Genomic DNA, 26445 nt, shown 5'->3' on the forward strand with positions numbered 1-26445 from the left:
TTATGTAGTCTCAAGACCAAGGTGAGATCAAAAAATATAACTGTGGTTTCCCCCAAAGCCCTGTCTGCTTGTGAAACTCGTCTTTAGTTTATTAAAACATTGCATTTCAGTTGTTATTAATGATGCATTTGACACTGTGGTGACCAGACGGGCCTATTTTTTGGTGGCCTTTCCCTCGGCTGGAGCTGTCCTTGGAAATGTCCCTGTTTTTCTGTGCTTTTAAAAACAGGGATGTCCAAAAACCTGTTAGGCCCATAGGAAAGACAGAATATTCTATTTATAGCCTATAATTCTACAAAAGGTCCCATATTTATTATTAGCAGTCTCGGTTTCTCTTATTTATTTGATTATTGATTGCTTTTTAGTGGCTTTATATAGCAATTCAGTGCAGCAACTGTCAGCACTCACGCTTTGTTTTGGATGCATGCTTATGTCACAATCAGTTGACAAGCATTAGACTGAGCATTAGTTTTAGATATATATATTTTGAATGTACAGCATATGTTGCTACAAAATCGGTTCCTGGCTGATATTAGAGAATTTCAGAGTTGTTCTTTTATTTTGTAGGTAAATATTGGATGAATATCAGACAACTTCAGATACTTAATTGTTCATGCTCATTTCCCATATTTTTGCATTTAGATATGATATATTTGTTTTTAGATGTTTAGATATGAGAGATACTAACATCTACTGCTCTTGTAAAGGAATAGTTCACCCAAAAATTAAAATTCTGTAATTAATTACTCACCATCATGTCGTTCCAAACCCATAAGACCTTCGTTCATCTTTGGAACACAAAATAAGATATTTTTGATGAAATCCGAGAGCTTTCTGACCCTGCATAGACAGCAGCACAACTGACATTTTCAAGGCCCAGTAAGGTACTGTAATAAGGACATCGTTAAAATAGTTCATGTGACATTATTGGTTCAAACATAATTTTATAAAGCTACGAGAATAGGCCTACTTTTTGTTTGCAAAGATCTCGTAGCTTAATAACATTAAAGGGATAGTTCACCCAAAAATGAAAATTCTGTCATTAATTACTTACCCTCATGTTGTTCCAAACCTGTACCCGTTCATCTTCGGAACACAAATTAAAGGGGTCATATGATGTTGCTAAAAAGAACATTATTTTGTGTATTTGGTGTAATGAAATGTGTTTATGCGGTTTAAGGTTAAAAAAACACATTATTTTCCACATACTGTACATTATTGTTTCTCCTCTATGCCCCGCCAAAAAACATGAAAACCCATTATAAACGAGGCATTTGTTGCATCCAGTGGGGACATAATTACGGATTATAATGACTTATACTGTCTTTTTACGCATTGCATTGCATCGCGCCGCGTAAACATAAAACCATGTCTGCAATTGTGATCGGAGAAATGACAAACAACAAGCCCTACTCTACACTCACACACGGTGGCCTAGAGTGAGCAGCGGCGGCCTACAGTGAGCAAAGGATGGGGACTAGAGTAAGCGGAGGCTGGTGGGCTTGAGAACGGCGCGGCCAGCGGATTCGATGAAGGAGCGTCCGGTGGGCTTGCGGCAACAACATGTGACGACCCCGGGCTGGACTCCGCTTCGTCCACGGTGAAAGTCGATCCGGTAATCCACAGCGCAAAGTTGTTGTATTTCCTCAGCAACTTGCACGGATCAGCTCCAGGCATGACGAAGCAGATATCATCCTCTTTTGGAAGGCCAAACTAAGTAGCTTTGCTTTCACAACGAAACACACAGCATATCCACAACATGGCGGCGGCGGCAACAATACTACAGCGAGAATAAAAGTTACGCCTTCTTTCTTTGCATGAACATTTGGGTGACGTTATGCAAATCTTCCCACATAGTGACGTAGATATGTGGGGGCGTGTTAGAACGAGGCCTTTTAGGTAGGCGTGGCTGACTCTTAACTTTTATAAAGAATATCTCTTTGGATTTGAGACTTTAGTCTTTGCAACTTTACAGATCTTCTTTATGCACCAAGAGCTTGTAACACTCCAAAGAGAAAGGAAAAATTGAAATCGCATCATATGACCCCTTTAAGATACAGTATGTCTGATGAATTCTGAGAGCGCTCTGACCCTCCCATAGACAGCAATGTAATTAACATGATCAAGGTCCAGAATAGTAGCGATACGATTACGTAGCGTAATGATGTCACATGGATTATTTTACCGATGTCCTTGATACGTTTCTGGACCTTGATCATGTTAATTACATTGCTGTCTGGGAGGATCAGAGAGCTCTCAGAATGCATAAAAAATATCTCTTTTTTTTTGTACCGAAGATGATTGAAGGTCTTACGGATTTGGAACGACATGAAGGTGAGTAATTAATGACAGAATTTTCATTTTGGGTGAACTAACCCTTTAAAGTGAAACCACTGATGTCACATGGACTTTTTAACGATGTCTTTACTACCTTTCTGTGACTTGATCACGGTAGTTGCATTGCTGTCTATGGAGGGTCAGAAAGCTCTCAGATTTCATCAAAAATACCTTAATATGTGTTCCGAAGATGAACAAAGGTGTTACAGGTTTAAAATGACATGAGGGTGAGTAATTAATGACAGCATTATCATTTTTGGGTGAACTATCCCTTTAAAGTTAATATTTAAAAACACTGTTAAATGTGATCTTTAGCAAAATGAATGTCCAGTTTTCATACTTTATATCTAGTGTTTTTATGTCAAAATTAACTTTTAGCATTTAACATTTTTGATTTTACTTTTTGTTTTCATAAATACCATTTGTAATTTTATTTCTTAAAGTATAGAATTTTGCCTATCTTTCAGTTATCAGCCAGAACATGAAATTAATTACTGGGTTATTGTATTGGGCAGGATTTTAATATACTGTGTAATTAATATAATCAGTGTTGTCGTTGTCATTTTCCAGCAAACCCAGAGTAATTAGTTATTAGGCCCTGTATGTATTGTACCAATAAAAATAAGCAGGTTTTTAAATATGTGTGTGTTTATATAGCAATTCAGTACAGCAACTGTCAGTGGTTTCGCATTGTTTTATACACGCTCATGTCATGATCGGTCGACAAGCATTCGTTTGAGAGAAAGACGCTATGAACAGTTCATAACAACGTGTTGATGACTGTCTTTTAGTAGTTTGACAGTATACCATACTTCATCACAGTATTTATAATAAAAAAATACTTTTTAAACAATAACACTAGACATTTCTATTATATCTTGGCAAATATATTTCTTTACAGAAATATAATCAGCTTGTTTTATACTTATATTCAGTGTTGTGGGATATGATTTTCTGTGTCCTAGAGCTGTGTGGATTGGGATGACAGGAAACTGACAGTAAAATTGGGGAAGTTCAGACAATACTGTTCTCTTTGTGCTCATTTTTGTGGCAGATATTCATTTGGGATATATGGAATGGCATGCGCTGTGAGAGAATGTACTCAGCAGCATTCAAAAGAGGGTTAACTGTGCAAATCAGGTGGAACAGAACGAGCGATTGCAGTGTGAAAAATCTGCCGCAATCTTATTTCTCTCCCTGATTGGATAAACATCTAGCCTATAGCGTTGTGACTTGGTATGCAGGTCTCAGACAAAATTGTTTAAGTGGAGTGCAGATGTTGAAGGGCATGACGGTGTGTTAGCTGACTGTGTGTGTGGTTTCTGTTGGTGTGCAAATGTAATAGGAACAAACACGAGCAGTGATTCCCAAACAGAGGTATGTGTATCGCAGGGAAATTCATTAGAAGAAAAATATATTTTACTATGATTTAAAACTAAATGATAATATGTTAAAATAATAATATTAATTGAATTATCTTTCTGTTGTTTTTGATGAAAGAAAACAATAATGTATGGAATGTGTTTTAAAATTTGTGTGTATATGGCATTTGTGGCATCAACATTATTATTAAATAGGACCTTTTAAACAACAACAAATATTGTGATAGAAAAATAAATGATGCACTACTGTTCAAACGTGGTCATGTGTTTTTCAAAGAAATCAATACTTTTATTTAGCAAGGATGCATTAAATTGATCAAAAGTGGCAGTAAAGGCATTCATAATGTTAAAAAAAAAGATTTTATACTTTTATTTCCTCTCAGCTGCGTTTAACATGAGAAATGGCAAGAAACTAAAGACTGGAGTATAAATGGCTGCTGAACATTCAGCTTTGCCATCACAAAAATAATTTACATTTTAAAATATATTAAAATAGAATACAGTTCTTTTGAATTGTAATAATATTTCACAATATTCCATGTTTTACTGTGTTTTCGATCAAATAAATGCAGCCTCTGTGAGCATAAAAGATATCTTTCAAAAATATTTTAAAAATCCCAAACTTTGAACTGTAGTGCATGCTACTATATTAATTTGTTATTGTTCTTTAAAAGGTCCTACCTAATAATATTGTTGAGGATACTGAATTAAATCATGTATAGTATGAACACATTACTGTTTTTGTCAATGAAGAGGTACTTGAGTTTTAATAACGAGGCTGTACATGAGACAAAAAAAGGTTTGGAAACAGTATATTCTTGGTTTGGCTCTGTATATTGAAGTGTGTGTGTGTGACTTGCCTCTGCTTCTCTGTGGGAATGATGCTTCTCACTGTCAGATCCAGGTGTCTTTCCGTTCCCTTCCCCCAATCCGAAGCAGATGTAGTCTGTGTGCGGTCATGGAGATAGTGCTTTTAGCACATCCATGATCAAAGAGCCTATACTTACTGCACAATGAGATCCTGCTAATAATCCACAATTACTTTCGGAAACATGCTAGTGCCAATCAGAATCATACAAAAATAACTAACTACGACAAAGCACTTCAGATGCTGTGCGTTCAGCGATATGTAATTACGATACCATCGATTAAACAAGCCTACTTGTGTACGATGACAATAATGCCCTCGTTGCCGGGAGCGTACATTGCGTAGTTTTGACTTGCCGCTGTCTTTTTGGCTGTTTGTTCGGAACAGAAATGGGAAAACGAAAATCATCAAAGCCAGGTGGTTTTTCCATTAGCGTTGTCGCAGTTAAGCTTCAAAGCTGAGAAGTCGGACTTGCTGCAAGAAAGAAATATGAAAAGGAGAAAACTGACAATAACTGCAAGACTGTCAGACATAAGAGACATTTTCAGAGACGGGCCTGCTTAACTACTCACTTCAGACTGAGGCAGTAGATCAGACGTTGCCTCAGCAGCCACTAAAGTTTCTCAGAAATGCAAAAACACAGGGAGAAGCAGCGTGGAGCTCATTATCATACACCATATAAAGTGTATATTGGAAACTGCTGGCACTTACAGGTGCAGCTCTGACTCAATAATGAGCAAGTCCACATAGAACTGATCCAATTTTCCATTTTCTTTTTTCTGTTTTTTTGTGGAAAGCCCATTTAGAAAGCAAGCACCCTGTAGCCTATTTCCAATGTTAAATCAAAGGGGACAAGTTTTAGCTGTTTAGCATGGTTCCGTTAGCTTATATATATATATATATATATATATATATATATATATATTATACTGTATTTACAGTATATGAGATTGCTAAGTCTCTTATGAGCATTTAAACTGCATTTCATCAAACATACAGTGAAACAGTAATATTGTTACAGTTTTACTAAGAAAGTTGTTTTTTATTCATATAAATATTAACCAATTTGATTTTTTTTCAGGATTTTCTGATGAATAGAAAGTTTAAAAGAATATAATTTATTTGAGATAGAAATCTTTTGTAAAATTATATTTCTTCACTGTCACTTTTGACCAATTTCATGCATACTTTCTGAATAAAAGTATTAATTTCTTAAAAAAAAAAAAAATCTTACCCACCCCAAACTTAAAACAGTAAAAACAGTATTGTGTGTTTGTGTGTACGTACCTCACAGGTTATCAACCAGTATTTCAGAAGTTAATTTTTTATTACTTTCAAGATTATTTTTAAATTAACTACATGTCGTTAATGCTTTCCCATATTTTTTACAAATTTCAGATATAAGATATATTTGTATTTAGATATTAGAGGTCATTACTGCTTCCTTAAAGATATTCTTATAAAAATAAAATAAAGTAATTTAATCTTTCTCAAAAATCACTTTTTCATACTTTATATCAGTGCTTTTGATGCCTAAATTACTTCTAGCATTTAAAATGTTGGATTTTACATTGTAGTCACTTTTAAAATATTCATATATAAAATTTTGTGATTTTACATTTTATTATTGACCATTCATTTGTTATCAGCCATAACATTAAAATAATTGTTTTGTTTTTTATTAATATAATCAGTGTTTTATGGGTGTCGTTTTTATTAACGTGACATTTACAAAAAAAAGAGAAGAACATTTCAAAAATTGACGTTTTAAATGATGACTTTTGTATTTTGTAAATTAGCCATTCTTGTGTAACATTAAAAGCTACAAAATTAAGTTGACCTGCTAATAGAAATCATGTAGAGAATAAAGACTTATTCAGATGGTGGAAGAGTTTACCAGGCTGTTCATTAATATTTCAAACACCTACGGAAAAGCCCTAACGTAACGCTAACGTAAGCTACTGTTCTAAAGTGAAGTAAATGTTCAGCACTCCCTTAGGTTTTATGTAATTAATGTTTTAAGCGTCTAACTCTCTCTCTTCCTCTGTGTTGTTGTGTTTTGCAGTCTGTTCGCAGTACTCGCGGGGCGTTTTTGCCATTTTTGGCCTGTACGACAAGAGGTCGGTTCACACGCTAACGTCCTTCTGTGGCGCGCTGCACATCTCCCTCATCACGCCCAGTTTCCCCACCGAGGGCGAGAGTCAGTTCGTCTTACAGCTGCGGCCCTCCATACGAGGGGCCCTTCTCAGCCTGCTAGACCACTACGACTGGAATCGATTCGTCTTTCTCTACGATACCGACAGGGGTAAGACAATAAAATACACCCACTCACGCTAATACACATTTCCATTTGATAATTTGTGAAATTAAATTAAGTGCCAGTGGAATTATTTAAAGGGGTCCTATTATGCTCTTTTACAATGTCTGGGTTTGATGAAGGCCCACCTTCCGAAAAACTAAATGTGATGTGATTGGTTAACTGTCCCAGTGCGTTGTGATTAGCGAACAGCTTAGATGGTGTTTCAGTAAGCAGCAAGTTTAGTTAAGGATGGCGTCAATATTGCCGTATCAATTTGAGCCGGATTCAGACCCAGAGTTATAATTCTAACATTATAACATGAATTGCAGTGAAACTGTTATACAGTTGAATTTATTTATACCATAGTCCAGTGTTTCCCAGGCGGCATATATATGCAAACTCATTCTCTGGAGTGGTAGAGATCAAGGTTTCCCCAGTAACGGCTGTACACAAAGCAGCGCTCCGCTCAAAAAAACACTGCTTTATCAGACATTACATGCAAGATTAAATGAAAATGACATCCAATTTTCTGAAGACAGTCGGTTTCCTTCAGAAATACAGTGATATAAAAACACCTGCACTCAATGTATGGGGAACACTGTAGTCTCATAACTGAAGTGTAAATTCTGCAGATTACATCATTGTCCAGTATTGTACTGTCAGCAATTTCTCTGTAAAAAAAAAATGCACTGCATAATTTCTCAAAGGAACAGTTCACCAAAAATGAAAACACAAAATTTCTGTCATTTTTTGCTTACTCTCATGTTGTTCCAAACCTGTTGATTTTTTTATCTTCTATGAAACACATACAGAATCATTTTGAAGATCCTTCACACAGATTTTTTATATACAGCAGCAGATTATAGTGACCAAGCTCCAAAAAGGATAAAAAAGAACCATAAAATGTGAAGCTATACATTTTTTGTTTACAACGAACCAAAATTTGTCATTTTTGAGTCAGTGATCCAAAATCGAGAATCAAACCAATCTGATTTGTGTTCTTTTGAGTCGGTTCTTTTCAGTGAACCAATTGATCTGGTTCACAAATCTGGCTGGTCACTTTGTACTGCAATTACAATGAGTGAGAAGTAGGCTACTGGAGATTTAAAGCTTCAAAAGTCCTTATTCATGGATAATCTTCCTCTCCAAACAGACAAGAAACTCAGTAAGTTGAATTTGAGAACAGAATCAGTCTGATTCAAAACTTAAACAACTAATTCATTAAAAAGATAGGACTCAGAAGAAGAATCTGTCATTGCTAGTTCTCGAATGAACTTTCAAAGAGATCGAGGGCAGATGTCAAGACTTTCAGAGAATAGCGTTCATCACAAAAACCTGACATATGACTTCAGAGGACTTAAAATATAGTCATATAGAGTCATATGAATCACTTTTTCAGCAAAAACCTTTTATGTTCCACAGAAGACAGAAAGTCATACAGGTTTGTATCAATGTGTGGGTGAGTTTACAATTTGAACTCTACTTTATTGGCTGTCTCATGGAGTTAGATGAGTAGGAATGATAAGCCACTCAGAATTTTATTTCCAGAGAGCCTGTTATTAAAAGAGGGGCTTATTCTTTGGAGAGCAGGGCCAGGTCTTAAACTCTCTGTTACACTATTGAGCAGTTTGTTGGCCAGAAACACAGTCACTCTGTTTCTTTCTTACTTGTCTCTCTCTCCTATCCTCTCCATCAATGTCTTTTCTTTTTTCGTCTTCCTCTGCTGTGCTAGACTGAGACTATCTCAGGAGCCCCGCAGGTGAGCTGTGGCTTTGGGTCTGACACACTTCTGAAATGCACCGACTTCCTTTGAAAGACGAGCACAATATCCTCCTGTCTTCTGAGTCTGTAAATCATGAGATCTCATTGCACAAGTGATCTGTGTTGTCTTGTGCATGCATAAGATGTGCTGCTCTCTGTCATTTCACGGATGTTCCTGACGTGCAGATTTCTTTGAGTTTCTATGATTGGTCTTCTCACATCTGCCACAGACATGTGTTTTTCCTTCACATCCCATATGGCCACTTATTTGCAAAGTTTCCATATGGTGAGTTTAATCAAATATTTTTTAAATGTTAGCAGAATCAGAGCATTCAAGATCCTTGTATCTACTTTATCAAGTGCTTATACAGTAAATAAGCCTTTTCTGGACCTACTTTATATTAAGTGGCCTTAACAACTATGTACTTACATTTAAATTAATAATTTGGTACAATGCACTTATTGTGTACATACATGTTTTTACATTGTACTTATATTTTAAAAATACCTGCATGTAATTACATCTGTAATGAATTTCTGTAATTACATTTATAATTACACAGTTGTAATTGACCCATCCCTTACACCTTAACCCACTCTTAAACCTACCCATACCACCAAACCTGTCCCTAGCCTTACCCGTATCCCACCTCAATAGCAGCAAAAGTGTTTTGCAATACAATATCAACACAATAAGTACATTGTACTTAATTTTTGATATAAATACATAGTAGTTAAGGCCACTTAATATAATGTGGGGCCCCTTTTTTATACAACAATTGTTTTGTGAATTTTCTACAGATAAGTAGTGTTTATCCATTCATTATGATGTACTATTGTAAAATCCTCCACACATTGTTTTTTTGTTTTTTTCTTTTAAAACACATTTCAAATAGATTTCCTGTCATATAGAATGATACATTTCATACAAATTATTGGTGATACCTACTGTAATGCACAGCCTTGAGAGGTTTATTGCTTGTATTAAACAGCAGCAAAAGCAATATTATAAAATATAGCAAATGTAATAAAATTGTATGATAATAATAAAAAATAAATATTAGATGTAATAATTATAATAGTTATAATAATAACAACAATAATAAATAATAATTTATTATTATTATTATTATTATTATTAGTATTACATTGTTCGCAGGGCTTGACATTAACACCTGCCAAATGCGGGTGGATTTCAGCTGTGGCGGGTAACATGGCCACTCCCACTAGCCACTCTGGCGGGTTGAATTTTACATACAGTAACAGACCTCGACATTAATGCTTGTCGCCATTAATGAAGGGGCAAGTAAAAGAGAATTTTACTTGCCTGACCGGACAACAAACGTGATTAAAACATCTAATTAGGTGTGCCGCGCCACAACAGCTAAAGTCTGTCTACACCATAGACTGTAAAAAAGTCAGCCGCACCACACGGATACGTTTTCTACGTTTATTTACACTTTGATTGGAATGAAAACAGCGTGTCTGTGTGGTGCGGCTGACACATACAAGTAGAACATCATAGGCAGTTTGCGTTCAGTGGGTACTCTCCAAAATGGCACTACGGTGACGCGGTGGAGACGAATTGTTGAATAAAGTGGTTATTTTTGTTTTCTTTACATACAAAAAGTATTCTCGTCACTTCATAAAATTCAGATTGAACCACTGATGGCAGATGGACTATTCTGACGATGTCTTTCGTACTTTTCTGGACCTTGACAGTGTTATTTACTTGGCAGTCAATGGGACAGTCACAAGCCTCCCGGTTTTCATCCAAAATATCTTAAATTGTGTTTCCGAAGACGAACGAAGCTTTTACAGGTTTGAAACAACATGGGGGTAAGTGATTAATGACAAAATTTTTATTTTGGGGTGGAGTAACCCTTTAAATAGTGTTAACATGGATTATGCAGTTACTTTTTTGGTGAACTATTCCTTTAAGACAATTACAAAATTACAAATTACAAACCTTGGTCAGTGGGCAGAAAAAACACTCCTACTGTGAACAGTCTGCCCTCCTCACTTCTGAAATGATTGCGACAAATGTCAGAAGACATTCAGGGTATAATTTTATGTGTACTACCAGTTGGCCAATATTAGTGCTTTGGAGCTCTTTAAAAGCACAGATTTTGTCCTGATGGTCCTTGTTTAGAATAATGATTTGCTTTAGACTCAGTGTGCTGTGAGAGCTTCTGAGCAGATACAATCTGAGCGGGATGTGGACATGATGAATGGTTTAGTGTAAGAGGTTGGCACTTCACTGCATTTTCATGGTCTGTTCTCCATCCCTTCTCTCTCTCTATCTCTCTGACTACCACACACACACACACACACACACAGGGCTGCTTCCCCCTGCTGGGCTGGATAGGAGATGAGGGGGAAGGGAGGATTCTGGCAGGTCTAATGCTGATTCTGGTTCATATTCACATATGCACATGACACCCCAAGCAACTGATTTATCAGCTATAGACCTTTTTCACATTTCCGGGTTTCTCAGCAGCAGAAGTCGTCATAGTTGGGTTAACTTGAATAGCAGTGAATGGGAGAGCACCACAAATATATTTTTTGCATTCCCATTTGCTCAAATAGCAAAAGAAAAACTCCACGATAGTGTTTTCATGACTTTCAATAAAAGGAAAAAATTGAGAGAGACTGATAAAAAACTGATAAACTGCTGTCAGAAGAGAGAACGATGTCAAATTTACCATCCCTCCCATAGATGCTGCATTAGAAACACATTTGCATTAGCGTTAACTGTTTTTTTGTAATTTGATGCAAAGGTGATATAATACAAATAATACTGTTATAAATGTACATACATTTTTTTTTAAAAATACAAATATGAAAAACCTTCGAGGATTTACGATGCTTATGACCGTTAAACGCGTCATCACAGTCTTGTGAAAAGGGTCCATTAATCAGAGCTGGATTCTCCACTGGGAGGCTTGAATTATTAGCAGCAGAGGCTGTGATCTGAAATAGATGGCAGAGTTAGTGGTCGATACTGCAGGTGACTGCAGATATTGAGAGTGTAGAGCAGGTTTAGTTCGTGCGGATGGGCATGTTTGCTTGTGAATGTGTATGTAATCAGCCTGCTTGACTGATTGCTGTTTGTTTGACACACTGGCATGTTAAAATGTCCACATCAGCCATAATGTACAGTGCTTTGATATGTTAATTCATAGCTATTTATGTTACATGTATCCTGAGAGCATCAGGGCATTGGTAAACACTGTGGTTGCTCAGCCAGCAATTAATGTATAATGTTCCTGTAGCTCAACTGGTATGAGCATGATACATCAAGGTTGTGGATTTGATTTTCACACATGCCGATAAAACATGTACCTTGAAACGCTCTGGATAAAAGCATCTGCTAATTACACAAATGGATTTAATGCAGTTTTAACATGTCTCAGTGCTTGTAATATGTGGGTCAATGACATCTCACTCATTTATTTATCCTTTTATCTATTTGTTTATTTAAAGCTGCAGTCCATAACTTTTTTTGGTTAAAAATGATCCAAAATCAATATTTGAGCAAGTACATAACCAGCCAGTGTTCAAAACTATTGCCTTACTTTAGCCTGATTCACAATGGTTATCTTATAATAATGTTTTCTAATATGAGTGGTACGGGTAGGTTTTCGCGGGAAATTCGAGCATGCTGCTGCGTCATTACGTCACGTCTGTAAACATAAAGACGTTGTCCCAGCTACTAGGCTACTGCATGTGAGGATCCTGCAGGTGGCGGATCGTTTATAGCCTTTTCTCACAGCAGCCAGAATAATTAAATTTATAATTTTGATGGCGTATTGTAATCCAGAAAGGATTATTTGTTTATGAAACACATGTGAATGAAATTAAATTATATTCCAGTTATAAATGTGCTTCTGATTACAGATAGCCTGGGATTATAAAGATTTGAATTTTAAAGAAAACCAGTTTCGAAGGGAGCATAATTTGCTTTTTGGGTTAAAATAATTTCTTAATATGAAATTTGAAGAGTATGACAATTAGATTAGACTGTGCATAAATTGAAATCTATACGCTAATGCACACTATACTCATAGTCACCAATGCTGATGTTGTTAACATTAATAATTTGAGAATAAAGTATAACAATAATAATAATTTGAACGGTTTGATGTGATATGAGCTAACCGATCTTTAGATTTAATCACCATTGGTAGTGAGATTTATGGTAATGCTGTTTTCCTCAGTTGGTCAGAACAAACGTGGCAGACTTGTTACTTACTTGTTCAGATGGCAATATACAGTGAAAATTCTTATTTGTGTCACATTCCAAGATGTAGGCTAATCTGTGATTGCGAAGTACAGTAAATATCCACACCGGTGCGGTGACTGACTGCCACATTCTCTTCAGAACATTAGATTCACAACCCACGCAAGCTAGATAATTCCGCACCCAGCTGCAATTCCAGGTTTTCAAACAGAGATGGCGACAAAGAGGCAAAACTTACGGACTGCAGCTTTAAAAACGCATTAAAACATGAATTGAAATTCATTTTATTTTATATATTATATACATAGAAAATATAGATTGTTTAATTGTCATCATTTGCTCACACTCATGTCATTCCAAACTTTTGACTTACTTCTGACTTCTACATAACCAACATATTTTTAAATATATTTTTGTCAGTGGAGGCCAAAACAGCACGGGACCCTACTGACTTTCAGTGAATGGACAAAAAAAAACTTTTTAGACATTTTGAAGAATATCTTCTTTTGTCTTCCACAGAAGAAAATATGGTGTGTAAATAATGACAGAATATTCATTTTTGAGTGATTGATTACAATTTATATACAGTATCTCACAGAAGTGAGTACACCACTCACATTTTTGTAAATATTTTATTATATCTTTTCATGTGACAACACTGAAGAAATTACACTTTGCTACAATGTAAAGTAGTGAGTGTACAGCTTGTATAACAGTGTAAATTTGCTGTCCCCTCAAAATAACTCAACACACATGACAGGCTGACCCCCCACCCCTTCAACCTCTGCAGCACTCATACGTCTATTTCCCAAACACAACCTCTGGATATGACGCTGAGCACATGCACTCAACTTCTTTGGTCGACCAATGGCGAGGCCTGTTCTGAGTGGAACCTGTCCTGTTATGGTCTTGGCCACCGTGCTGCAGCTCAGTTTCAGGGTCTTGGCTACAAGCTGTACACTCACTACTTTACATTGTAGCAAAGTGTAATTTCTTCAGTGTTGTCACATGAAAAGATATAATAAAATATTTACAAAAATGTGAGGGGTGTACTCACTTCTGTGAGACACTGTATATACAGTGTAACGAAATATGTTCATTTTTTTCTGGATGTTTTTTTTTCCTTTCTTTATCTTGGACATCTCATATGTCATCAATTTAGATAGACCCATATATTATCATAAATACCACCCCATTTGGCAGTTTAAGATAGAAGCAAGTAGCGAACAGACACCCGACTGAGCAAAAGGGTTGCCAGATCAAGCACAGGTTAATCCATTAAATAGTGGAGCCGAGAGAGCTGCATTGCCAAATTCTGATTGTGACCATAAGGGTCCGTTTTACAGGGACATCTGCTCATCTTGGAGTCAAGTGGGCCTCAGAGGCTCCGAGTGCCTATTTCAAACAGCTAGATTAACATATCCAACACCAGCCCTGTCTGATTAGTACAAGCAGCACTGAGGCCAGTAGCTAGAATCACAAGTGCTGTAACGGAGCTCTCAGGAAGCCTCAATCACACCTTGGAGAAGGTGGCAAAAAGCAGCTCTTTCTGTCTTCCAGTTTAACCGACGCGTGTATCGCTGCATGATGATGGCTTCTATTTTAAGGATGCAGGAGATTCGTTTCATGAAACCAAAGAGATGCGATGTATTTGTCCATTTCTCTGTGTACTGTTAAGGCTTCTGGGGCTGTAAGCTTTGTGGGGATTGAGGCCTAAATTGAGTCTGCATGGAAGGACGGGAGGTTTGTATCAGCGCCCTACGATCTGTGCCATGTGATCGCTCACAGGCCTGCCATTGCAGATGAGAGAGTACCGCACTGGTGCAGGAATGACTCACTGACAATGCCACAAATCACATTCTTTCTGAATAAATGAGAGCCGCGGCTCAATGGTTCAAGCCTTCGGTGGTTTGATGCACATGCTGATCAAATGCCTCGCTGTCTCTTTTTTGTCATAGGGTATTCGATACTGCAGGCTATCATGGAAAAGGCAGGCCAGATTGGTTGGCAGGTCAGCGCCATATGTGTCGAGAACTTTAATGATGCCAGTTACCGGCAGCTTCTCGAAGACCTGGACCGCAGGCAGGAAAAGACGTTTGTTATAGACCTGGAGGCAGAGAGACTGAACAACATGCTGGAACAGGTGAGATAAGAGGATGGTTGTCAAGTCAAAAGCAATGCCAAATGCATAAATTATCGTATTAAAAAATAAAAATATTTTTTTTTTTTTATGTATAATTATGGTGGACAAATGTATTTTCAGTAATGATAAAGTAAACCACAAAAATGGAAGTAAACTACAAAAAAATAAAGAATATATATATATATATATAAAAAAGTGTGTGTGTGTCTGTGTGTGTATATATATATATATATATATAGTATATATTTCAGAAACATATGTTATGTTTATATATTAAATATATTTATTTATAATATATATGAATATAAATATAGACATGTAAATACAAATAAATATTTTTAAAATACACATATAGAGCACACACATATATTATGCAAACAAAAACTTTTATTTTGTATGCGATTAATTGTTTGACAGCACTAATATATATATATATATTATATATATTATTATTCTTTTTTATTTTTTTTTCTCAGTTCTCATTACTGTTATTTAATTAAATGTCATTTTCCCTACTGTAACAATTGTAAATAGTAACATTGCCAGTAATAATGTGTTTAAGTGCTCATATAAAATACAAGACCATTATTCCTCTGTGTATCTTTCTGTTGATGTTGCTGCAGTGTGAACATGGGCGGTCTGGAGTAGTGAGATGACACTGACAATCACAACCCATAACATGTATGTTTTTTTGAAGTGATGCATGTTTAGACAAAAGATTATATTTTAACTCTATTCCTGTGTGTGTGTGTGTCATCTGCAGAACTCCAGTGCGGATCACCGTGTGCGTTTGGATCTGGGTCTCTGGGATAAGTTCAGTGAACTGGCCACTAAGTGCATTATTAAAATCGTGGAGTTTGCCAAACGAGTTCCTGGTTTCACTGGACTCACTATCGCCGATCAGATCATATATATATATATAATTTTTGAATAAAAATGTTTCTTGTTTCTTTTGTCTTATTTGGTTAAATAATTTGTATATATTTTACCTGTCTGTTTTTCCTTAAATAAAAGACAGGTTTTATTTTATTTTAAATATATGTTATGTATTAACACAAGGTCATATAAAATACCATAGAAAATTATGGGACCGGATCAAAGGTAATGCAACACCACACCCAGAATAGTTAAAAATGTTTTTTAAATGTTTATAAACTGTACTGTACACTGTGCATCGGGGTTAACTAAACATAATTAAATATGCGCAAGCACAAGGTCCTGAGGGAACAAAGAACAGATTTCCTCAAGTAATTCAGTTTCAGAAATAACACATTAGACGGGCATATTTCGTTATTCCCTGCAAACTGATCCCTTGATATTTCCCTTTGCAACATTTTGTAGCTGTTAAAATCATTTTAAGATATTCTTGTTGGCGTTTGCTTCAATATTCCTCAAATTACAGAGCGTTATGGAAAAAGGCAGCCTGTTTGATTAGAAATAATTAATAACAGTGGAATTCTGCTTTCCCAATGGCTTACAGCTCTGCTGTGCATTCATATGCTGGGTGAATGCCGACAACTGTATTTGCTTTTAGGATTTACCCTCACTGCAATGTCTGGTTTATCTCCACAGATTGTGAGTGTCGGCAAGCATGTCAAAGGCTACCATTACATCATGGCAAATTTGGTGAGCTAAATTGTATTCCTTTATTGCCTTATTCTCCCTGTCAGCTTGTCCTCCTTTCATATTCTGTTTTATCTCTTACTTTCTACATATTCCTCTCCACTCCACTGGTCTCTCTCTCTCTCTCTAGTTGTCGCGGCCTCTCTGTCTCCTGCCCTCCCTCGTTCTTTTTCTTTCTTAATCCTCCCTTTTCTTTAAGCAAGATACGTCAATTTGAGAGACTAATTCGTATTCCAGTGTGAGCGGTAGTGACAGTGTTTTAATGATGCTGGGAGCTGCAGAGCGTGCTCTCTCTCTCTGCTCTCTGGCTGTGCATGGAATTGGCTCACAGAGGCGAGCTGGATATGAATGTTTGTGGAATTTCTCTTATCGTAGCGCTGCATTGCCAACTGCATTTTAATAATCTCTCTTTCCCCCCTCTCTCGCTCTCTGTATTTCTTACTCTTTCCCCTTCTTTGCTCTTGCAGGGTTTTAAGGACATCAATCTGGAACGTTTCATGCATGGGGGAGCCAATGTGACAGGCTTTCAGCTGGTGGACTTCAGCAATCCCATGGTTATTAAACTCATGCAGCGATGGAACAAGCTGGACCAGCGCGAGTATCCCGGCTCCGACGCTCCTCCCAAGGTACCGTCTCATGGTCCGGTCCAGTGTGGAAGCACTTTGAAGTCAAATAAATTAGCATTTTAAAAATCCCTGTTTGAGTCCCTCCAGCCACTTTGAGAAAACACTCGAATCTCCAGAATGAGTCTGATGATCACATCCAGTGGTTTTATAAGCGTGTGTCAAGGTTAAGTAAGGCAGAAAGACATTTTGGATGAATGGGTCAGCATAAGGAAAAAATGTAGGATGGATGGATGATAGATGGATGGATAATGTAACCAAGGAAGGGAGAATGTTGGATGGTAGAAGGGAGAAAGGAAGGATGGATGGATAATGTCAGTAAGGAAGGGAGAAAGGATTTGTGGAAGAAAGAAAGGATGGATGGATGGATGAATGGATGGATGGATGGATGGATAAGGAAAAAGAAAGCATGTATAGGGGGATGATAGTGCAAGGAAGAAAAAAATTATAGGTGGAAGTATGGAAGAAAAGATGAAAGAAAGGGAGGATGGATGGATGGATGAAAGGAAGGATGAGTGGGTGGAAGAAAGGAAAGATAGATGATATGGTAGTTGTATGAAAGGAAAAGTTGGATGAATAATGTAAGCAAAAAGGATGAAAAAATGTGTGGAAGACGGGAATTAAAGAAAAGAAATATAGACAAAGAAAGGGATGGATAGATGGGTTTAGGAAGGAAAGAAGGAGGTAATGAAGGATGGAAATAAATAAGGGATGGTGGAAGAAAGAAGAATGGGTAGGTGGAAGAAAAAGGATGGATGGAAGGATAGATGAAGGAAGAGAGAAGGGTGAATGTGAAGTATGATTTGATGTGGGTGTTGGGTTTAAAAATGAAGCAAGGTAAGAAAGAAATATAGACAAAGGAAAAAGGAAGGGATAGATGGATGGTGGAAGAAGGAAAGCAATATAGATGAAGGAAGGAAGGATGAATGGATGAAAGGATGGGTAGATGTGAGTGGATGGGTTTGTGGAATGAAGGAAGGAAAGAAAGAAAGAAATGTAGATAAAGGAAAAATTAAGGGATGAGTGAAAGGAAAGAAATATAGACACAAAAGGGATAGGGAGGATAGATGGGTTTTAGGAAGAAAGGAATGAATGAAAGATGGGAAAAAGAAATATAGACAGCTGAAAAAAGGAAGGAATGGAAGAAATGAAGATGGGTGGGTGAAGGAAGAGAGAAAGGATGAAGTACGAATGGATGTGGGTGGTTTGGTTATGTGAAATGAAGGAAGGAAAGAGAAATATATGCAAAGGAAAAAAGGGATGGATGGATGGATGGAAAGCAATATAAACGAAGGGAAGGATGAGTGGTTGGGTTAGTTGAAGGAAAGAAGGATCAATAGACGGATAGATGAAGGAAGAAAGGAAGGCCGGATACAGTAGATGTGAGTGGTTGGGATTGTGGAAAGAAAGAAATATAGACAAAGGAAAATGATGATGGTAGAAGGAAGGAAAGAAATGGAGACAAAAGAAGGAAGGGAGGATGGAAGGTTGGGTTTGTGTAAGAAAGGAAAAAAGAATGGATTGGAAGGATAGATGAATGGAGAAAAAAGGGAAGAATAATCTTGGTGGTTTAGTTTGTAGAAATAAGCAAAGAAGAAATGATGGATGGAAGGAGAGATGAAGGAAGAAAGGATGAATGGATGGAAGGATTGGTTGATAGAATAAGAAAAGAAAGATAGAATGGCACATATGCACAGAAATATAAACTGCACATTTTATACCAGAACTGGAATATCAAAAACAGAAGCTGCGCTGATGTATTAAAGTAACATAGAAACACTGTGTAACAAACCACATCACTTCGACCCGAACTGTGTATTATACACCTACATTATCATAAGCTGTTTCATTCATCCTCATCTGAGCAGACGAATCCAGCTCGTGATTTGATATGCCTGTTCATGTCTGCGTCGTGAAAGCGCAAGGTCTTTGTTGATCCGTTTTTGCTGGGACTCACTTTCCCCTTGGGGCCCGATGAGGATGACATTCTTTGGAGGGCGGTTGCATTGATTGCAATGGAAATCCCTTCGGCGTGGCCTGAGGGGACATCGCTTTACCAGGCGGCTGCTCCTCACTGCACACCGCTGGCCAGAGCAGGATGCTGGGGAGGGACACTGTCGGGTGTAAATGAGAGGCTGTGGTCCAACCATGTCAACACATGCACGGATCCACATACACACTCTCACAGACTCACCCTGTGGTATTTCGACTCGGCTGCTCCATCTTTCATCCCAAATACTTTAAGCTACTCCCATAAGCCCTTCTCAGACAGCAGCACGACTGACACCCCAAAACCTCATAAAATCTCAGAGCTGTTAGCTTTTCCTGCTGAGGCTATCGGAAGAGTCCCGAAGGCTCCGTCTAGTGAGGACACACCTTCTCCAGGGATCAATCCGTGTGTTTTTAGGGCTTAGGGGATGCACAGGGCATTAGCCAGAGTGATTCAACTGCAACTATTGCAGTACTTCCTTTCTGTCCTGCGGGAGTCAAAAGATCTCCCCGTTATCTTTGATAATTAATGTCGGGCCATGAAACGGTGGGTAGACTCAATTTAAAAACATTGCCTTAAAGGGATAGTACACTCAAAAATGAAAATCCTGTAATTATTTAGTTTATGAGAGTCATTAATTTCTGTTAAATATATATATACACAGTGACCACTTGAGTTCTTTAAAAATTACCAAAAAAGTCAAAATGAGAACCGGAGCAGTTGAATTCATAAACAAATCGTTCAATCCAATTTCTGAAATTTGTTTATTAAAAGGATTCTGTTCAAAAGATTGATTCATTCACAAATCAGGCTGATGTGACTCAGCAGTGACCTAAATTTCTTCACATTCTTCACAAAAGGTCTTTTAAACTGTTTTATGGTGCTTTTATAACCATTCAAAAAATTGGGGTGAGTAAGATTTTTTTTTATTGAAAGAAATTAATACTTTTATTCAGCTAGGACAAATTCAATTGATCAAATATGACCATAAAGACATTTATTATGTTTCAAAGTAAATGCTGTTCTTTTGAACTTTTCTATTATTCAAAGAATCCTAAAAAAAAAACATTATCATAATATTAGGCTGTGCAGTTGTTTTCAGCATTGATGATAATAAGAAATTAGCACCAAATTAGCATATTAAAATATTTCTGATTAATCATGTGACACTGAAGACTGGCTAAAAAAAATCAGCCTTGCCATCTCAGGAATAAATTAGATTTTAAACTATATGAAAACAGAAAACCATTATTTAAGCTGCTGTAATAGTTCACAATTGTTTTACTGTATTTTTGATTGAATAAATGCAGTCTTAGTGAACATAAGAGACTTCTTTTAAAAACATTAAAAAATATTTTTGAATGGTAGGGTACATACATGCAGAAAAACAATAGCGTTCAGGTTTGAAATGACATGAGGGTAAGCATAAAATGACAAAGAAATATATATATTTTAGATGAACTATCCCTTTAAATACCTATTTCAAACTCACTCTGTCGTTCCATCTCTTGCTTCCTGTATGCCATTGTAGCCCACGGTCTTTCTGTGTGTTTTGCGTTGTGTTTGTAATGGTACAAAGAGTCCCAGCTCTTACACTAGAAATCTGCTGATGGAATACCAAAAACCCTCTCACAGCATGGCCAGAGTGGCTTCTTTCAACCGTCAACCATCAAGCAAGCGGGACATTCTGAGCACACAGGGGTATTTTTCCTGTAACAGTGTGCATATATGTACGTTCAGCTCAGATGACCTCGTCTGACTCAGTGTGATGAAACAAACCACATCAGACTCTCTAAAATAGCAATAAGAAACACAACAGCAGATGAAAAACAAGGGCATGAAGCATCAGGCCTCTGAAGGACACGCGCGTGTTTCCTTTGTAAAAATACCGTGCGTTGCCTGCAGTGATTCATTCCGTGCCGCTTTATCTCAGCGAGACAGAGAGAAAGGCTACAAGCCACTTATTGGTGCAATCAGGGCAGCCTCCGATAGCAGCTGACCGGCCCTCCCCCCACTTCCACCCACCCACCAGAGACTGAAGCGCCTCACAGCGACTGTGTCAGAGCTCACTGATTTTCTCTGCTCCTAATATGTGCAATGACAAGCATGTGCTCTCCTCTTGTTCTCTTGCTGTTTTTGGTTTGTCAGTTGCTCTGTTTTTGTATTTTTTCCCCTTTGATGCAGCTGCAAAACACAGACCACTATCCCCTGTGATTCCACTTGGATGTCCTCAGCTCATGAGGATGCCAGCCCTTACAAATGGCATTCATTAGTGTAAACCTAATATAGTCAGGTTGATTGACTCATGTTTAATAAACAGCATTTTGGTATAGTACAGACACTGAAGTGAATATGCAAAGCACTTATAAATAACATTATGCTGGAGTAACTGATTCTGATTGGTCAATTGCCATATTCTTCTGCAGTGGATTTTTTTTTTTTGCACAGTGACTACTAAACAGTTTAATTGACAGGCACTTTTCTGTATATGTGGACACTGGTTAGTTAGTTTCACATTTCAGTTATATATATATATATATATATTCAAAAATTTGGGGTTGATTTTTATGTTTTTGGACAGAGTTTCTTCTCCTCACCAAGGCTGCATTTATTTGATCAAATATACATTCATATTGTAAAATATTAATACAATTAAAAGATTGTTCTTTATTTAAATATATTTTAAAATGTAATTTATTCCTTAGATGGCAGAGCTGCATTTTAAGCAGCCGTTACTTCAGTCTTATAGGTCACATGATCTTTCACAAATCATTCTTAGTTGCTGATTTGGTGCTGAAAAAATTTCTTATTAGTAACATTCAAAACATTTTTGCTTCTTAATATTTTTGAAAACTGTCATATTTTTTTTCAGGATTCAAATAAAGAATCAGAAGAAGATTGGTCTTAATTTAATGTAATGTGTCCTTGCTGATTAAAAGTAAAAATGTCTTTAAAAAAATCCTTCTGACCCAAAGGTGTGTGTGTGTGTGTGTGTGTGTGTGTGTGGATTTATATATATAGACTTAGTATAATATAAAAAGAATATTTTTTACATTTCAAATGCTATATATTAACAATATGTAATGCTTTTTAAAGAAGAATAGTATATTTATAGGTTAGTTAGAAATTTCGAGATTAACATTTAACTAGATTAATCAAATGTATTGTCATTTCATGATACCTAATGAACTAGCCTGGTAATGTTTACAATATGAACCTTTAAAGCAGCACTGAAGTGTTACTGTATATGTATATATTGACCTTTCCATGACCCTCTGTTTCTGTAGTACACTTCCGCTCTGACATATGACGGAGTGATGGTGATGGCAGAAGCCTTCAGGAACCTCCGCAGACAGAAGGTGGACATCTCCCGCAGGGGCAACGCCGGAGACTGCCTGGCCAACCCTGCTGCCCCCTGGAACCAGGGCATCGACATGGAGCGCACACTCAAACAGGTCACATGCACAGATGCGCAAGTGCAGGCTTTATATGAGATGGGGAAGAAGTGCTTTGTGCAGTGTTTCAATGGGAAGAAGACAGAAATAAATGTGGAAAAACAAGGCTGTGTGGTGACAGATGGCTGAGGCTGAACAGAACAGTAATCGACGATCTGAAAAATGCGAAATGCCCAAATTTGAATCGATGGAAGGTAGAAAATGACAGGGGAAATGGAAAGGTGTAATAGAGGAAACTATAAGAATAGAGAAAGCGAGAACCAAAACAGGAGAGAGTGGCACAAAACAAGACAGATAGAGACACAGTGAGAGCAAGAAAGATGTGAAATGTGTGCCAAATGTTTAAAAGCACAAACTGTTCTCAGACCCCAGCAACCCACCTAACAAACAAATACATACATAAAAATGCATTGATTAGTATTCAGTAATACTTGATATTTACAGTACTATATAAATACTGTCACAGTAATCTAAAAAAAACAGAGCTTATATATGCATCAGTGATTAGGACGTGCTTGTCAAACATGTAAAAATACTATAAATAACTATATCATGAGTGTTTTATCAGCAGGAAATTACTTAATTGCTTTTAATTATACACAGATAGATAAGAAATACATTTGAGTTTATGTCTCTCACATTTAACATGCTCTGCTGCCTCGTCGCTAAATTTACGCAGAATTTATGATCCTTTTGTGTATTTATATTCAGTCCTGATGCAATCTCAAGAGTTTAGTTGCTGATGATTTGGCTCCACTGAATATATTGCATTGGTTTTCAGATTTTTTTTTTTTTTTGTTCATGGTTAAAAGGATTTTGTGTCTATTTTAGATGGACCCCGGTTTGAGAAACACTGGTGTAGGGTAATAACTCCAGAAGAAAGAGATTTTAATGTTCAAGAAATCAAGTGAATGTGTAAATGAAAGTGTTTTGAGGTGCTTTGCAGTGGTTGGATAACCTGTAATTACATTGTTTATCACTGCAATCCAGGTGCGCCTCCAAGGATTAACAGGAAATGTCCAGTTCGACCACTACGGGCGCAGAGTCAACTACACTATGGATGTTTTCGAATTAAAAAGTAACGGCCCCAGAAGGGTAAGAAGTCATTGTTGTATCAAGCATTGGTAGTTCTTCCACTTTGATATTGTATGTCTGACTTAAAAAGTGCTTGTCTGGGTGTTTTCTGTCTAGATTTATCTTTGATTCTGGGAAAGCGTAATCAGGCTTTGCTTTTGGTCTGTCTCTCTACATCTGTCGAGTGTCATTTCGGTGTAATTCATTGTCTTTCTTGATGTGCTTAACGCTCTGTGCTTCACTTGATGCAGCTGTTTCTGCGAGAACAATCCCAGGAGACCCTGATGAGTCTTTATTATTTTATAGTCAGCGTTTTCTTTTGTACAATGTAACATCTTGTAAGTCTCTTACAGAACTTCACCACCGCATTCCCATTTCATGCATTTATGGATCTCTTTACATGGTGAAAATCGTGTTTTACAGCCATTTTATCTGCCTTATAAACCCATATGAATCATTAAGACTCACACAAATGATGGATGATAATTTTTACAGAAACGGTCGTTATTTATACTCTGGCACCAAATCTCCCACACAGGAGTTCCTGTGAGACAGTGTTTTCTCTACCCACGTTAGCTGACGGAGCAAGTGGGCTATTTGACAAGCAGGTTTTGACCATCATGCCCCTGTGGGATTGTGGGAAATCAAATGAATAAATCTGTTCAAATTATATTTAGCTAAGAAACAGTCTCAGTGTGAGGGACATAAAAATGAGAGAGTGGATTTATTTTCAAATAGTCTGTTCTCAGCCTATTTGCAAAATTGTAGTTAATTGCAACCAAATGTACAGTTTTTAAATAATGCACAAAGTTTGGCTTTGAATGCTCTGGTGGTTTTAGCAGTAGAGCCATGTACGTACCGTAAAGTCTCATGTCACACACCTTCTTCTAAAGTTATCGCGAGCCCTCTGCCTCTGGCGTGCTTTATGGAGTGTGGCGGCTCCTGGCTGCTGTTGAGCAGTGCACCAGAGGAAGAGTGATGGGAAAAGGAAGAGGAGGGAAGCACAGGAACGAGCCACCAGGGTTTGGCACTCATTTATCAGCTGGTCGTGAGCCTCGCTTTAGGCAGATGCTGTAGCCTGGCTCTTCTTTTTCCCATTCATATGGGTCTCGTAAGGACACGGGCACACGCCGCTGCTCGCCTCTCCTCAGCCTGACAGTTTATCATCCCACAGCAGAATGTTACACGCGGTGACACCGTGCTCTTAAACCACACAAAATAACAACATTCGTCTTTATCGTCTACAAAAACACTTATAAATTCAGCAATGTTTGAAATAAGACAAAGTAAATCTATCAGTCGTAGACACAATACACTTATATTGAAGATACACTACCATTCATTGTGTTGGTAAGATTTATAAATGTTTTTGTGCATTTATTTGTTAACAGTAATATTGAGAAATCTTGTTACAATAAAAAAAACAGTTTTATATTTTTATATTTTTAAAATGCAGTTTATATGATGGAAAAGCTTCATTTTCAGCAGCCATTACTCCAGTCAAGAAACATTTGTTTTTATTATTGTCAGTGAAAACAGTTGTGTTGCTGAATATTTTTCTGGAAACAGTGATACTGTAACGCCCCTGTGGACTGTTTATTGAGGTTTCTTCCCCTTGTGTTGTTTTAGCCCGTCTAATCATTAGTTAATCACCGTCATTGTGCTCACCTCTCTGCCACTAATTAGCCACCATTTATTAGTTCCTGTCTGTTTGAGCTTGAGTGTCGTTTATTGTGAATGTTACCCCGAGTGTGTGTGTGTTTCACCTACCTGTACCTGCCTTGTTGTGTCTACATTAAAAGTCATTATTGGAATCCTTGTCGTCCTCGTCGTCCTGCCTGCCTCCACACATCCGGATCGTGACAGAATAACCGACCAAAAACAACAACATGGAGATCGCTGCTCGTTTCCTCGCCATTTCCCGCCGGGATCTCCCCTTCTACGAGTACGCCGGGGAGTTCTGCAAGCTCGCAGCGGTGACGGCGTTAGAGGACTCCGTCCTTAATCAGCTGTTCTGGCTCGGGGCCAACTACCATCGCCCCGTGAACCTTCCAGACACCACTGGACTAAGTTGGAGGGAAGGTGTCTTCCGGTGTCTGGGGAGTGTCCGGTCCTGAGCCAGAACCAGTCCGCCACCGTCCGCGGCTCACTCAAGCCCGAAGGACGTTAATGTGGCAAGGCCGAAGGACATTAATGTGGCAAGCCCGAAGGACGAAAATGTGGCAAGCCCAGAGCTCGCTCCAGTGTGCCCGCCGGCCGCTGGCCTCTCAGCATTGCTGGACATGGCGCTGCCCCTGGAGTTCACTGCTCCTATCCTCACCCCACTGTCGGTTCCAGCCCCAGTGCCCACTCCTCGTAAGCGCCTTCCAGAGCGCCCCCCAGTGCCCGCTCCTTGTAAGCGCCTTCCAGAGCTCAGTGTCGGCTCCAGCCCCAGAGCTCGCTCCAGTGTCAGCTCCAGCCCTAGAGCTCGCTCCAGTGTCGGCTCCAGCCCCAAAACTCACTCCAGCACCAGCTCCTCGAAAGCGCTTTGCTGTGCCTGCTCCTCCAGAGCACCCTCCAGTGCCAACGCCACGTAAGCGCTACCCTGATCCCCAGTTAAGCCCATGGAGGGCTCCTGTTCCCGAGTTAAGCCCACGGAGGGCTCCTG

The 26445-nt window shown here is 37.9% G+C and overlaps 1 protein-coding gene across 4 annotated transcripts in view; it reads left to right on the top strand.

Moving 5' to 3' along the window:
• The window catches only part of gria4b (glutamate receptor, ionotropic, AMPA 4b), a 106438-nt gene that overhangs the window by 53440 nt on the left and 26553 nt on the right, over window positions 1–26445 (top strand). For all 4 annotated transcript variants that reach the window (XM_016228721.1, XM_016228723.1, XM_016228722.1 and 1 more), the window contains exons 3-8: window positions 6653–6892; window positions 14849–15033; window positions 16606–16659; window positions 17124–17282; window positions 22557–22724; window positions 23715–23819. In XM_016228721.1, the coding sequence (XP_016084207.1) occupies window positions 6653–6892; window positions 14849–15033; window positions 16606–16659; window positions 17124–17282; window positions 22557–22724; window positions 23715–23819 (911 nt within the window). The remainder of the gene's footprint in view (window positions 1–6652; window positions 6893–14848; window positions 15034–16605; window positions 16660–17123; window positions 17283–22556; window positions 22725–23714; window positions 23820–26445) is intronic.

The sequence above is a fragment of the Sinocyclocheilus grahami genome, unplaced genomic scaffold (assembly GCF_001515645.1).
Source record: "Sinocyclocheilus grahami isolate Dianchi unplaced genomic scaffold, SAMN03320097.WGS_v1.1 scaffold344.1, whole genome shotgun sequence".
NCBI lineage: Eukaryota > Metazoa > Chordata > Actinopteri > Cypriniformes > Cyprinidae > Sinocyclocheilus > Sinocyclocheilus grahami.